A 15,921-nucleotide genomic window follows, 5' to 3' on the forward strand; every position below is an offset into this window, starting at 1 on the left:
TATAAGTCGCACCAAAATTTTGAATATGTAAATAAGGAAAAAAAGGCTTTTGCCCTTCCCAGCCCCCAGGAGCACTCTGCAGGCTTCAGCAGGGATGGGGGAAGGCAAAAATGACCCTGTATTTTCAAAAAACGAGCGGAAAATGGGCCGCTTTTCACAAAAATGGGGAACATTCTTGCTTCCCCCAGGCCCTGCTGAAGCCCGCAGAATGCTGCTGGGGGCAGGCAAAAACGCCTGCATTTTTGAAAAAAATGGCCTGTTTTTTGCAAAAATGGGATGTGAGGCAGGGCTTTGGGATGCCAAAAATGGCTGTATTCGGTGTATAAGACACACCAACATTTACATGCTCTTTTATGGGCAAAAAGGTGCATCTTATACACTGAAAAATACGGTATATGCAAAATTATTTTTTTCCTCCTAATGTGCCATATTTTGAACAGACCTCAATTGAGCGCAAAATTTCTGTCTCTAAGCAAGACAGTTGTTAAGTGAGTTTTGCCCATTTTAAGACTTTTCTTGCCACAGTTGTTAAGTGAATAACTGCAGTTGTTAAGTTAGTAATAAGCTTGTTAAGTGAATCTGGCTTTCTCCTTGACTTTGCTTGTCAGAAGTTCACAAAATGTGATTACATGAACCCTAGATTCTGCAACTGTCATAAATATATGCCAATTGCCAAGCATTTCAATTTTGATCACATGACCATGGAAATTCTGCAGCGGTTATAAATGAAAAAAACCAGTTATCTGTCACTTGAATTGTCACTGAATGAACAGTTGTAAGTTGAGAACCTTGTATACTTAAATTGCTCTATATTAGCAATTTGAGTGACCATTTACCCAGTTTAAAAAGATCCTTCTAGAGATCTTTACAATCACTTTGGAACATACAAGTAAGTTAACTGAAATTAATTTCAGTTTGGATTCAATAGAAGTCCAAGTAGTTTTCTATTTAGTATGAATATTTCTTTTGAAATGAAGTAAGCCAACTTCTTTACCTGAATATCCCATGAAAGGAGTCCAGTTTCTACATCCTGGTCGGTTAGATGAGACAGGTGTTTTCCGTACTCTAGAAATCTTTATATCTTTGATGGAAGAAGGGCTTGTCATATTTACTGTGCTAATGTTTTCTGCATAAGAACTCTTGTCTCCAAAATATGAATCTAATAAAAATAAAAATAACATTTTCCTTGAAAGTAACTAATATAAATTGATTGCATTTCTTTATTTCTAAGGCAGTTATTTGAAAAACTATTTAGTAATAAAAAATTTAATTCTTTTAAACAAGATTTTGGAAATTTGGGGCCTGAGAGTGGCATAGCACTCCTACCCTAAGATGATCTGGGATAGCTAACATTAAAATAGTATATATAAATATATCTTAAATATAATATAAATTGAAACTCATCTACATCTCATGAAAGTTCTAAACTTTTCAAAACAATTTTTCCTACATTTTTAAAAATTGGAAACACCCATGATACTGCAGAAAACTAGGTAATGACACTTTCAGATTACTGACATCCACATTGGAGAGAATATGGACCCAATTCATCAATTAATTTTTAAGTATCCCTTGCCAAAGTCATAAAGTTCTATTTCCTAAATTACTAGGTTCTGCTCATCCAGAAAAGATCACCTGTTCAATTACACAGCAGAACAGATATATAAAATTCAATCTTCTTACTAACTGCTTAATCATTTACAAGTTTGTTTAGAAAGAAACCAAGGCCTTTTAGAGTTTTAATGTCCTAGTTTAGAAATTTCTTTGAATTCTACTTTATTTTCTACCTAGCAGATCCACAATTAGTCATTCATTTAAAGCAGTGGTTCCCAAACTTGGCAACTTTAAGACTTGTGGACTTCAACTCCCAGAGTTCTCCAGCCAGAAGAGCTAGCTGGAGAATTCTGGGAGTTGAAGTCCACAAGTCTTAAAGTTGCCAAGTTTGGGAACCACTGATTTAAAGTGTGTGTGCATATTTATAATAATAGCTTTAATTTATGTTTAATAAATTATTATTTATCATATATTTAATACAGCTGTTTACTTCGCAATTTTAACTCCACAAAAGTGTTGCAAGTTATCCAAGGCATCACCCACTAATTATATATTTTATGCATGTTTGTGAAAATGTATTGTCTACCTCATATAGGGCATAGGGTATCTTAATATATAAGCTGTATATCTGCATTTACTCATTAAAAATAATAGAAAAAGCTATCTTCAAAATACTTTTGCCAAGATAAAATTCATCATTCCAATATTCAGATAAATATTGAGCATTTAAGGATTAACAATTCAGATGTGTGATTAGATCAACATAGAGACACAGTAGAGTGTATTTAAGAGGTGGGATTGCCAGGAAAACCAAGCCTCTTCCTCAGACATAAAATAGCAATAGCAGTTAGACTTATATACCGCTTCATAGGGCTTTCAGCCCTCTCTAAGCGGTTTACAGAGTCAGCATATTGCCCCCCAAAACAATCCGGGTCCTCATTTTACCCACCTCGGAAGGATGGAAGGCTGAGTCAACCCTGAGCCGGTGAGATTTGAACAGCCAAACTGCAGAACTGCAGTCAGCTGAAGTAGCCTGCAGTGCTGCATTTAACCACTGCGCCACCTCAGCTCTGTTATTAAATGTTATTAAATGATTCCAGGCCACCTCATAGGGCTGTTCTTGCAAAGAAAGGAGAGAAACTATGCATAACTCTTTGAGCTGCTGACCAAAAGGAAGGGTGTGAATGAAATAAAATGTTTAACAGCCAGACGAGTCAGAAAAAGATGAATAGCTGGCTGGAGGACTTTGGACCAGACACTCTCAGCCAACCCCTCTCATAGAGTTGTTATGGAGAAAGTAAAAGGAGGAATATTATGTATGTCTGCCAAATTGAATTACAGTTAGTCCTCAACTTACGATCACAATTTAGCCCAAAATTTTCTATTTTTAAGTGAGACATGTTAAGTGAATTTTGCCCCATTTTACAACCCTTCTTGCCTCCATTGTTAAATAGATCACTGCAATTGATGTTAGTAAATCGGTTGTTGAGTGAATCTGGCTTCCCCATTTGACTTTGCTTATCAGAAGGTCGCAAAAGGAACACATACAAGTCAGTTCCCAAGCATTTGAATTTTTATCACACAATCATGGGGATGCTGCAAAGATTGTAATTGTGAAAAACGGTCATAATTTTTTTCAGTACCATTGTAAACTTTGAATGGTCACTAACTGTTGTATGTCAAGGACTATCTATACTAATGCGGTGACAAAGGTGGGATGAAAGTCTAATCGATAAATAAGAATGGAAGTTTTGCAGTTTTCCCCATTCAAGAACTGGGTAAACGAAACTGCTACAAAAAGATCTAAACTTTTGAGAATTAATTGCTAATGTTTCCCATTCAGATATTAGAGAAGCTTTGAAAGGTGGGGATTGAGGTTTTCGCCCAGAAGAGAGCGTTATTTTCATTATTTCGGGGGCTGCGATTATCGGACATTCTTCGGGCAATGCCCACCTTCCAACCCTCTCGGAGGAAAGGCCGCGGCGTCATTGGGGCCCCTGAGGGCCGTTTTCCCCCGCTGAGGGTGAGAGGGCTCGTCGGTCAAGGCCGGCGTCTCTTGAAGACCGAACTGGTAACGGGGCTGACGCTCGGGGCCAGAAGACGACGAGCATGGGCCCGAATAAGAGGTGGAAGCAGCCAACGCTTCCGCCATGATCCACTTGATTCCGAGATCCCTTCTGGGAAACCCAGGCGCGAGGGAGGTTTAAGGAGCCCTCCGCCTCGTTTGCCTCAAATCAGCCCGCGCCTCGAATAGAGACAGCGGACTGTACTATTTCAAAAAAGACAAGAGGGGTATCTCCCATTTAATTGATTTCTCTCAGTGACAAAAAGTAATTCTCTTCCGAGCTCTCTCAACCTTGGGGGAGAACTTTCTTAACCACGTGAACATTAGAGAGTATAATTTAAGCACACACCCTCACCCCTAACATTTTCAGCCGTTATCTCAAAATTGTACAACCCACCAGGAAAAAGTACCCTTAACTGTGGAGGCTTCAGCAGGACGCGTCATCACTTTCAGATGATGGGAACTGTAGTCCACACAGCTTTAAATCCCTTTACCTAAGACTAGCCCAGAGTTGTACTTTTTTTAAAAAGGAACTTCCTAGTGCAGTTCATTTGTAGAAAGAATGTGATTTAGAACTAAGGGAAATGATAGTAACACTACTTAAACTTCTATAATTAGATTTTGTCCAGATAAGGCCTTCCCCTCAGAGCTGTCAGTAAACCGTTAGCATTATTGGGGATGAAGATTGCATATCTTTAGTTCAGCCATTTTTTTTTTGATGAAGTGAATCAAAATTGTAGTATTAAACATAAGCCCTATTGAGAAACTGGACTTAAGCCTAAACTGAATGTTTGGTTTATAAATGAGTGATGAGACAGTAGTCAGACTTGAAACCAACGAAATTTGCAATTTGGGGTTCTGACTTAAAGATTTCTTTAATGCTGTTGTCAATAGCTATTGTATCAATCTTGAACTTTACTTTGTATTCAGGTGAGATGGCAGAACTACCAGAACACTGCATTTAGGAATCTAAATACTGAACTTTAAGCAAGTGTAATATTTCCTTGCATGTATCTTTTTCTGGCATTTGTAGGGGAAATACAGCATTCATGCTCCAATTTCAAACTCTTGCTTGCAACTTCAAGCTAATCTGATCCAGCTACATGTAAACAGAGGAAAAATGAGATAGGTGGAACACCTCTCCTAATATATTTAAAAAAAAAAAAATTAAAAATACAGCAATTGCAAATTGACCAATAATGGATATTTTCTTCAGTACAAATGAGTGGTGGTAGAGGCTTCCTGATATTCTTTGAAGCCAGTTTAGCAGCAGTGTACGTTAGTAATTAGTACCAGAACTTCTGATTTTCAATAAGGCAAATTGAAAATATACAATATTTATAGGATTATGAGTTTAGAAAATGGGCGTCCTTGTTTGACCAGGTAACTTAATAAAATTCAGTTTCATTGGAAGCAGCCATCTTGGTTGATCCTTAGGCCACTTTTAAAGTAACTCAGTATAGTTCTTTAAAAATTAAAATTACAGAAATTGAGTGATTGCTGCAGAAAATATTTGTGAAGACAGTTTTGTTTTTTTAGCGCCATTTTACTTTCTCCTTCCACAGAATGAAAAAATAGAAGATTGTATGGCTGGGATTGGTGATTTGCAGCCATTTTAATATTCCATCTTTGTCCATAGACTGAAAACAAATGATAAATCATCCATTGGTAAAGTCGGTAATCTCCTATCAGTAGAGTTGATATGGAGCTGAATATTTAATTCTGTAGTTGCCCAGAATTCAGTACCCCAAGAATCCACTTCTCCATCACGCTGTGCTTTTAGCTATTGGGGAAAAAGTTATCAAATACAACTTTGAAAATATATAGCTAGTGCTAGGTTTACAGCAATTGAGACTGGAATTGCCATCACTAAGTGATGTGGTTGCAAAGTGTGATGTCCTATAACCATGCTACTTACCAATGGCAGTTCTGGTTGCCATAATTTTACACAATAACTTCCAACTTTCTGTTGGCTTCTCCATTGGCTTTGCTTGTCAGAAGGTAGTAGGGAATGTTGGAAATCATGATCACGTAACCGTGGCTTGCTGTGACATGATCATGAACACAGCACCAAGTGTCCAGATTGTGATCATATGTCTGTGGATAAACTGCAGTAGCCAGAAAACTGAGAACTGGTCAAAACCACTTGTTCAGCATTGAGTTTGAATTGTTGTTGAACAAGTAATTATAACCAGAGGATCCTTTTGTTCAATTCTGCTTTTACATAATATGAACAACTCTGACTTAACAATTGTTGCCTTTTTAGGTCTAATGTACATGAGGCATATGTAGTGTAGAACCTAAATATTTGATATAAAAAACTCTTGAGATACCCTGACTTTTTTGAAAATAGAAATTAAAAAAAATTCAAGCCTGAAAATTTCTCACTTCTAGTGGACTGTGGACAAATACGTATATAATTATAATTAACTTTAATCTGTTTTAAGCAAAACAGATTTATTTATACTTTGATTTCAATACTTACAAATGCAGTTGTGACATATGAAATAAAGGCATTTCTATAATTCTAATGGAAACAAGTATTTTTTCTTGCAGAAAACAATCTTATACAACTTTATTCTTGAATATATACAATTATTCCAAGTTTACTAAAATTGGGATTCAAGCCACATTGTACAATAAATATTTTAGAGCAAAGAAAACAAGTTGTAGAATTCAGCAAGGCCTTTAGTTAAAACCAAGTTACATTATAATTATAGTTTTCATTAAAGAATGTCATTAATAGAGAGTAACTATTTGGATACCATTGTATTTCTTCTATTATGGTTTGACAAATAAATTAAACTGGCTTTAATTATCGCATATCCTGAAGGGCATTCAAGTGCATGAAGTGTCACTGGCAAAATAAACAAGTAAATTTCTATCAACAGAAGGAATACCTAGGACAATTCTAGTAGTTGTTGCTTATCACCCAGATGGATGAATGATTGTATCATAGTCATAATTCAAGTATTTATCTACTGCACCTAACACAGTATGTTATTTTCAAAGTGAAGCAGCACTGGTGGCAAAATACTTAAATACATACATCTGTTACTGAAAACCTCAAGTACATGTCATACTCAGTTTATTTACTTTGTTTAGGGTAACATGTACAAAATGATAGTGCTTACAGTAAAGTGGCAATTTAAAATGTAAACACATTTAGAAATGCCTTGATGGAAAAATTCAAAGCTGCTGATTAAAGTTTTTATACATACTGTACCCTAGCTAATAAGTTCAGGCTGTACATTTATTCTTTCAAGGATCTCTTCAGGCATACAAAACACAGGATTTACAGGCTTAATTTGTTCTTCACCAAGTAACGATAGTCCAGCAATTCCAAACAAAGTGTGAAATGGATCCACCTAGAATATATTAAGGTATATTTATTGAAAACATTATTTTACATGGAATAATATGTATATTTTAGAAGATTAGGCAGTTTTCTATACTAAATAAATTTGAAGATTCAAATTAAAAAAGAACAATGGTAATGCACATCTTATTAACTTCTTATTTTTAGAAAACCAGGAAAAGATTAAAGGATTTTAATTAAAGGAAATGCAAACTAATTAGCCAGAATACAATGTATCAACAATACTGTAACTTTTTTTTAATTCTCAGGTATATAATTTAATAATTATATTAAAGAAACAGGGCACTTTCATTTGTAGTATAATGCTAAAATTCAGAAAAGTCTATGCTCACTATAGGTTGAAATTATTATATTTCTTTCTTATGATAGGGAATGTCTTCATCGTTTGCCATTTTATCCATCACCTCTGAACTTCCAATTCCGTGCAGCTAAAGACATATATTCCTAGACTGATAGGAATACTTTTAACATTGAGAACACGGGTATAATGTTTCATACATGATATACCTTGGCTTTGGCACTGGCTGTAACTTTAGGCACAGGCCGTAAGTTCCATTTTTCAGCATCATTATAAGCTCTGAATATTTGCTGAACAAATGGTTGTAAGTCGAGGACTATTTGTAGTTTGTTTTGGGCTTCAATGAAATATATTTTCCATTTCATATATACTTTTAATGTTGTGGCAGTACTGGCTATTTATAACATGGCTCAAGCACTTAGCCATTCAGAGAATGTCTACAATGGCAACAAAAAACACCCTGCTGCCCATATACTCCAAAAGGAGATTTCTTAGTCATCTAACCTATATTTGTACTTTTTTTGGACAGGAAGAAGTACTTCTACACTAAATGTGAAACTAAGTATGTCCATCGTTTTTATTAAGGACCCCACATATTTTCGACAATATATCTATTTATAGGCTAGTGGTTTTCCTTGCAGTATCCCCACTTCTCATTTTGAATTAAAATAATATCTAAAGTCAGATTAGGATAAAATCTTAGCAAGGATTAAAGGTTATTATATCTACCGGCATTTATTTGGAAGTCTTTGGTTACATCCTCAAGAGATATTTTATGCAGAAGTTTTCTTTATATAGATTTCCTCTAACTGGTTCAAGTTTTTCAAAGTATTTGATTAGCTATACCCTTAATTCTGGTAACAAATTTCTGTAGTAGTAACTACTTATGATTAGAAACAAAATTTAATCATAAAGTTATCTTTCAATCATCCACTAAAGTGGAACTAATCTAATTTGAAAAGAAAAAAAATCTTCTAATGAACACCATCATTTGTTATAGATTTCTAGATATGAAATAAATGAACACGTGTTTCTAAGCATCAAATGCGGCTATGATTTGGTAAAATCAAATCTATTTGAGACTACTTGCCATATCTCCCGGTCTGTCAGCAAATCCTCCAGTTTCCTCATCCTGGCAAGCCAAGATAAAATTGCATAATTTCTCTCTGTCAATCCAGTGCAACCTGCCAATTATCTTCAGGGATGCTAATACCCACCATGAATAACATACATCTGGTAACTGACAAATGATATAACAGCACAGTATGTTAGAGCAATTGTGATGTTAAGAGCAAGAATAATGTGATTTAAGTCAAAATAAGCTATTTTCCATGCATAAAAATTAAAGAAGATAGGGGAAGTCTGTTCCTTCTCCCACTGATGCACAATTAAATTTAAGCTATAGTTTACTTAAAATTATTTTATTATGCTTGCTTGCTGTTTTTCATCTATGAGGATTTTTTGTGAGAAATCCATGTAATATTGACCTATGCTTATTATGTCCATAGTTAACAAGATGACTAAAAATACAGATTAAAACAAATTTTTAAAAAGCATATCATAAATGTACAGTGAAAATGACTTTACTGCTATTCCCTTATTATGCTGAATGTCTAGAAGAGACCCAATGCTGCTTGGTGGTTAGTATGTTGTATAGCTCTGGTCTAGAGTAATGTTTCAAGGTTATATGTACATGCATAAAGTTGCCACCTCTAAGGAATTAAGAATCCTTGCTAAAAATATTAAGTGTTAACGGAAGTATCAATGAATTCTGACTGTTGTCTTAGAACAATCTTACACATGGCTAGAACCAAACAGTCACTTTTTACAAAATACTGCTCCCTCTCAAACTACAGAATTCTGAAAAACAAAACACACAAATTATACCTTTTCTGGTCTTCCATTAAGGCCACCAGATGGCAATTGACGTTCACAAAGCCACCATCCTAGAAGATCAGCATTTATTTGGTGTAACTGGCCAGTTATAGCCAGAAATCCTGTGCAACAATAGATCTAAAATTACAGATATAAAGTTCATGTCTATTTTAGAAAGCTATTCAGATAAAACAAAGAAAAATACAATGTGTGCTATTAATTACTTATATAATTAATGCAACAAATTAAATCAATTTTAGCTATCATGCTTTCAATTAAGTATTAAAATATGAAACTTATTTAACCTAGTAAGTTTAAAAATAAAACTTAAATTTATTGATAGAGGTGCACAGGGTCAATGGATAATATTAATGATATCATAACCTTACTTTTCTTAAGATAGATTTTGCTTATCCAGGTGTTTGATAACATTATGCAGAAAGATTTAATATGTGTTTAATATTTAGGGGACTAATGAATAATTTAAAAAACTTTAAATCAAAGACAATTCACCATATTATTTAATTATAATTTACCTGTCCTGCGTGAGATTCAGATCCTGGTCTACAACCAAACCCTCCATCAAAATTCATACAAGATAACACAAAATCTACTGCTTTGTCCATATCAATTGCATCCAACTTCCCCTGAAAAGCAGCAAATTGAAAATTACTTCTTTGGCAAAACCCAACTAAGCATTGACGGCTACTCAACATGGCAGAGGAAAACACAACTGTTATCTGCAGGGTATAATAGAGAGGTGTTCCTTCTGCAATGGTTTTCTACTCAGTTTGACACATCTATAGGTAGAAAAACATTCAAAAGTCAACTCAATTAATTTCCATTATTCAGTTCTACATTTTAGTGAATTCACAATTTCCAGTGCCTGAATGAACAAGTTGCTCCAAATGCAGAACATAGTGTTTGTTAAAACTAACAAACAATGTTAACCATGTACTCAAAGGACTGAAGACATCTACCAAATACTGGTATTTTTAATGGTAGAAAGATAGTCCTTTTAAGTCATTATGCTTTATTCTTTTTCCTTCCTCTGAAGATAATACCAATTTCATATTCCAATTGGAATCTTCACTTTTGTTGAGCTTTAATTCTTGGCATTGCCAGACAACCTAGCTAATACCAGTTTTTCATTCTAGGAATATTTTTAAATGTTACATTCCTAATAATATTCTGGGAAGGTTTTTTAAAATGTCCAATAAAACAAAATATAGATTATATGAAAACATATCTTGACCACACACGCACACACACAGAGTTCAAAGAACTTACCAGAAGGGCTAAGGTTGCTACTGCACAAAATGAAAACCTAGTATCAATTTCTCCTAAAGGAAGAAATAAAAACAGCTATATACATGAAAAAAGTTAGGCTCAGAAATACAAAAATAAAACATTTATATATCAATTCAAGTAACATCATAGACAAGGTTAGCTTGTTTATATAAATATCTCCAAATAAGATAAGAACATTTTTTAAGAAATAGTCATATTTAAAAGTAAATATATTAACAAATTAAAGATTCAGTCCTATATATACAAATTCCTATTTAAACAAGTCTTACTGCTGTTAAAATTTTACATAGAATTGCAAAACCAAGTTATATTTTCACAGTAAGACTGTGACAAAAAGTAATTGTACTCATGCAAAAACTGTAGATAGTATTAAGCACTATATCTCAGATCTCAGAGTAATTCTAGAGCTAAAATAGTAAAACACATCACATTTAGTCAGATGTATATAAAAACTCATCATAGATCTAAGAAGGCACAACTGAGAAAAAATGTGGAAATTACACCTTTTGAATTATTTTTAAATCTTTTATCAGAAAATGGAAATCAATATACTTTTACAAGTTACCCCAAATGTCTCCAGCAAATGATCCATCTTCCTTCTGTAAGCTTTTTACATAACTAATGATCTTATTTACATCAACAACATCTAGACTGTCATAGAGGGTTAGAATCTGGAAAACAAAACCAGTTTATTAAAATTTTAGAATAGAGAACTTGTATATTTGAAAACAATGCAAAACTATTTTAATTAGAATGTTATTTGACTTCACTAGACAAATATACAAAAAATTGAATCCTGTTTTCTCTATTTTATTCTACCTCCAATATAAAGTATCTAGAGGTACATTACATTTTAATACAGTGGGTCTCAACCTTCCTAATGCCGCAACCCTTTAATACAGTTCATCATGTTGCGGTGACCCCCAACCATAAAATTATTTTATATTTTCTGTATTTTTTCAAAAATATGTGTTTTTCTATGGTCTTAGGCGACCCTTGTGAAAGGGTCGTTCAACCCCCAAAGAGGTCCCGACCCACAGGTTGAGAACCTCTGTTTTAATAGTTTCGAACTATGCCCAAAATATACTGAGTTATAACCCATATTTAATTACGCTTAAAGTAGACTTATGTGAATCAATGGAAACTAAGAAAACTATTTTCAATGACTTTGCACATGGCAGATTGGATCCAACCTGTCTTTTTAATTAAAAATTAAAAGTATGTCAAAGTAAATAATTCCAATACTATAAACATTTATCCAGATTTCCATGCAGTTTTGCAGCATTAATATCAACTAGTTAATTTGTATGATATTACTACTCCAGACATGTGTAGGTATGCAACAATTAAGAGTGCAAAATAAATAGAATTTATTAAGACGTAAGATCTACATTTCCTCCCCTCTTCCTTATGCTTATTTGGGATTTTATCTAATCATTGCAGCTCCCATCTGATTAACTTAACAGAAGGCAGATGATTTAATATATTGTCTTGCATGTACTTTACGTATGTATGTGTTGTTTAAGATGATATGAGCTATAATTTGGAAGGCAGCTGATTTATTTATCCAGGTCTAAGATATTCTGGTGTTTTGAATTAAGATTCAAGAACTAGATTGCTCTGACAGAATCCAGAAAATACATAAATTATTTTTAAAAAAAATAAGTTCTCAGGTCTCAGAGTAATTCTAGAGCTAAGTGTTAAACCACATCAACTATAGATTCAGCTAAACATCTTTTCATCACTGACCCAAGAAGCTATAATGGTTTGTGTTAAAAGCATCAGTATTCTTAGATACAGGAACTTACTTAATCTTGTCAAAGTTGGTTGATGACATCATTGTTATGACTGTCCAGGCTACATAAGATGGGTTGACATACAAATCAATCAATAATCAAACACTCAACTGTACTTTACATTTTCCCAATTTAAAAGCTTAAGACAAAACAATAAGCTGAACCTTTTATTTGAGTTTGAAACTCAGTAAATGGAAGGAATTACTTTTAAAAAAAAATGTATCTTGGAGTCTAGAAAACAATTCATTTAGACATTAACACTATGGATAAGCCATTAGCAAATTTGTATACATAATGTATATATTTACCTGAACAGCACTTAATGTATATAAAAGATGAGGATCATGGCCTACACTGGCACTTATTCCACCACATTCATGTTGGCATGATTTGATAAATGCCAGAATTTCTTCTTTGTTCATACGATGAAGCTGCCCCATGAGATCCATTACTGTCAATCCCCAATAGACACCACTCATTCTTAAATATTCTGACATGCAGTATTCCTGAAATAAGCATCATTTATATTAGTTTCTAATCGAATATCTAAAGAATCTAAAGAAATAATAAACGTAAAAGGCAGCATGACTATTTAACTTAGATGATTAGGAAAAGAATTTCCAAGGAACTTTCATTTCTTTACCAAGCATACACTGAGGATTCTTCCTTAAATCTGCGAGCACAGAAGAGCCTAAAACAAGTATGATTTCATTCAGGTACAGAAATGTCTGTTCAAGGCATGAAACAATTTGCACCTAGAATGTTTTGAAAATTGCTAAAAGTTCCCAATTATATATTCATTGATTAAACTAATAATTGTGAATATATAAATCCTTAAAACTGACAATTGTTAAATGCTAAGTACTGGTAGTCTGTCACATAGCGCCATTTGTATAATCATCCTGTCTCCTCCTTCTCACCCATCCCCCATCCCATCCAATTTACATCACATGCATCTGATTAAATGAGCTATGGTTCCCCAAAACCTATGCCTTTTAATAAAATCTGTTAGCCTGGAAAGGTGCTACCAGATTTTGGCTATCATGGGCTAATATTCTTATAATTAACAATTATAATGAGCTAAAGTAGCATATTATTTTGTTCCAAATTTTTAAGCAAAGCACATTTAAAAACCAGAAATAAGTATTAAACATAAAAATATGTTCAAATAATTTTAAAATGGGATTTTTAGGTCTCAGTGTCATTCTAAAGTGACTTCTACAGCTCTGAAGTCAGATAATACATGCCAGATTACATCATTGACCTAAAGATACCATCTGCAATGTTTATCAGAGTTGCCTCATAGGGTAGATGTGCAGCATAAAAATTTAACATTAAATTAAAAGAAAACCCCTCCTATATTCCATATATATATTTACATGTTCTATAGAGAGCTAAATAAATACTATTTATGTAAACAGAATACTCACATAATCATCTTTCTTCGTTCCATAAGCAGCTATGTAGTCTCCATGCTTCTCTAACAATAATGTTGATGGAGCATCATTTTTTATTATGACATCTTTTTGTGGTGTTCCCTTAAAAATGATATGGTAAAACTCATCAAAAAACTGGTACAATCAAATACATAATGCAGTTTCCCAACTTATGTCCAACACTGAATAAGCATATATTTATTACAGTCAGTAAACTAAATTTAAAAGTGCTAATATTCATAGAAGTACAAAAAAATCTGGATACAGAAATAATGTAGATTTTACTAATATGTACTTTACATAATTTTTCTACAGGCAGAAAAAAATAGAAATTTTATCTTGATCCATTTATCCACATTAATAAAAAGTTGAGAGCATATCAATGATACTATAATAGAGCACACTTTAAAGTCAGAAATAGAAGCATAAATCTGTCAGCAACAGACAATTATACCTGTTCATAAAGGTTTAACTAGTTCCCTTCCCAAAGATGGCTGCCTAGTTAATGAATGAGAGGTTTACTTGCCATTGGTTGCTTCTTTTATTTTTTTTAAAATTACCATCTTATTCAGTTAAATTTTTCTCAAGGGACATACATTTTAGTCATCTCATTCTAGTTCTTGCTCTTGATGCTGTTTGTTTCCCGGTAGACTCCTTTGATTCTTTCCATTTTAAATTCTGAAGTTAAGCACATGGCGCTCCACTTTCCCCTTAATGATTTTGTGGGTGAAGAGGATTACAAAAAAAAAACATGCCTAGCAAATCGAGCAGGTTAGGGTTTAATCCAAAGATTGCCAAAATTTTTCTTTTTAAACCAGAAGAAAAAGCAGTTATCAAAGCAATTGCTTAAGCTACATGTTACATCTTGGATTTTGCACAACCTGAATGTTCACATTATCTATCTATCTATCTATCTATCTATCTATCTATCTATCTATCATCTATCTAATCGATCTATCTATCGATCTATCTATCGATCGATCAGAGAGAAGTTCCTGCCCTATAACCATTGCTATACTCACCCAGCAAGAAATTCACCGGACGTTGCCACGGTATCTCGCAAATAGCCGGGTCTTACGACTTGGACTATAAAGGAAAGCGCGCGCTGCATTTTCGATTTAATTATCAGCACGATGAATAGCTTTTTTCAACAGATTATGTCGGAGGGGGGGGGGGATGGCACTTGGGAGAACGCGAAGCTGGGAAACGTGGCTCCCCTAAGCAGCCATGACCAATTTCTCGCTCGCCAGCTTTGCGAGTTTCCTCCCCGGCGGCCCAGTAGTCAAAAAACGTGAAAAGGGCTGGTTCTCCACCACATGCGGCTTCCCCCTTCCTACCATCTCGGCCTCAGCCTCAACCCTCCGCGGAATGGCCGACGGGCCTAACAAGGGGGCTCCACCGAATATTTTCCCTCCCCGAGGAAAGTAGCAGAAAGGGGGGAGGGGGGAGGGGAGAGACGGGAGGAGCAGCGAGGGCGCGAAAAGAGGCAAGAGCGGGAAAAGGAAACGGACACTCACCATAATGGTACATCGGCGATAACTGCTCACGTGACTCCCAGCCGCATGCGCATCGCTCACCGGAAAAAAATAGGAGAAAGAAGTCTATTTCCGTCCCGTGTCCCGAATGGATCCGGTAGAGCTGGCTAAGTTTCCTGTACGGCGTTTTGCTTTTTTAAAATATTGTTATTGTTGTTTAACCAACAGTTGTACGGCGAAAACTACTTATTGATTTTGGTGCTTGTTTCCGTTTAAAGAAATTATTCCGAGACGTTCTGTTTTATACTCGGAGAACACTACATTGGGAGTAGTTATCAATAATCTTATCTGGTTTCTATGTTTATAGAAAGTAGATATTGATGGTGGTGGGATTCGTGCCTTCTTTACAGGTAGTTCTCGACTTAACGACCGTGATCAAGCCCCAAATTTCTGTTTGGGAAATTTGTTAAGTGAAGTTTGCCCTATTTTACGACCTTTCTTGTCAGAGTTAAATGAATCACTGCAGTTACTAAGTTAGTAACGGTGATCAAGCGAATCTGGCTTCCCCGTTGACTGCTTTGTCAAACTGCAGTTATCATAAATACAAACCAGTTGCCAAACATCCAAATTTTGATCACATCATGGGGATACTGCAACCCTTGTAAGAGTGAAAAACAGTCATGCCACTTTTTTCAGTTGTTTGTACTATGGTCACTAAATGAACGGTTGTAA

The 15,921-nt window shown here is 34.6% G+C and overlaps 2 protein-coding genes and 3 non-coding genes across 8 annotated transcripts in view; all 5 read right to left on the bottom strand.

Moving 5' to 3' along the window:
- MSH4 (mutS homolog 4) overlaps positions 1-3,706 on the bottom strand; it is a 75,870-nt gene extending 72,164 nt beyond the window's left edge. Inside the window, exons 1-2 of the mRNA XM_032217800.1 lie at positions 3,508-3,706; positions 995-1,159 (exon numbers count right to left, since the gene is read on the bottom strand). Of these exons, the coding sequence (XP_032073691.1) occupies positions 995-1,159; positions 3,508-3,706 (364 nt within the window). The remainder of the gene's footprint in view (positions 1-994; positions 1,160-3,507) is intronic.
- Positions 3,707-6,088: 2,382 nt separating this feature from the next.
- RABGGTB (Rab geranylgeranyltransferase subunit beta) lies at positions 6,089-15,647 on the bottom strand. Of its 4 annotated transcripts, XM_032217201.1 has the most exons (10): positions 15,232-15,646; positions 14,737-14,800; positions 13,709-13,816; positions 12,587-12,784; positions 11,048-11,153; positions 10,462-10,514; positions 9,708-9,818; positions 9,184-9,309; positions 8,387-8,536; positions 6,090-6,987 (listed from the first exon to the last, which is right to left on the bottom strand). In XM_032217201.1, the coding sequence occupies exons 4-10, from the start codon at positions 12,773-12,775 to the stop codon at positions 6,847-6,849; spliced, it is 876 nt and encodes a 291-aa protein (XP_032073092.1). In that variant the 5' UTR covers positions 12,776-12,784; positions 13,709-13,816; positions 14,737-14,800; positions 15,232-15,646; the 3' UTR covers positions 6,090-6,846. The 4 variants fall into 4 exon arrangements, with proteins under 4 accessions (XP_032073089.1, XP_032073092.1, XP_032073091.1 ...); XM_032217198.1 differs by lacking the exon at positions 14,737-14,800 and having other exon boundaries at positions 6,089-6,987; positions 15,232-15,647; XM_032217200.1 differs by having other exon boundaries at positions 14,737-15,646.
- On the bottom strand, positions 10,867-10,947 carry LOC116509834. Its single transcript, XR_004255553.1, has one exon. It is a non-coding gene; the product is annotated as a small nucleolar RNA SNORD45 (small nucleolar RNA).
- Positions 12,153-12,232, bottom strand: LOC116509832. Its single transcript, XR_004255551.1, has one exon. It is a non-coding gene; the product is annotated as a small nucleolar RNA SNORD45 (small nucleolar RNA).
- On the bottom strand, positions 13,468-13,543 carry LOC116509833. Its single transcript, XR_004255552.1, has one exon. It is a non-coding gene; the product is annotated as a small nucleolar RNA SNORD45 (small nucleolar RNA).
- Positions 15,648-15,921: the final 274 nt, after the last annotated feature.

The sequence above is a fragment of the Thamnophis elegans genome, chromosome 5 (genome assembly GCF_009769535.1).
Source record: "Thamnophis elegans isolate rThaEle1 chromosome 5, rThaEle1.pri, whole genome shotgun sequence".
In the NCBI taxonomy this organism is placed as follows: domain Eukaryota; kingdom Metazoa; phylum Chordata; class Lepidosauria; order Squamata; family Colubridae; genus Thamnophis; species Thamnophis elegans.

Coding starts and splice junctions, on each gene's coding strand:
- RABGGTB (XM_032217198.1), bottom strand. Junction 11,154..12,586: donor ATACATTAAGTGCTGTTCAG/GTAAATATATAC, acceptor TTTGTTTTCCAG/ATTCTAACCCTCTATGACAG. Junction 9,310..9,707: donor CTGAATCTCACGCAGGACAG/GTAAATTATAAT, acceptor CTGTAATTTTAG/ATCTATTGTTGCACAGGATT.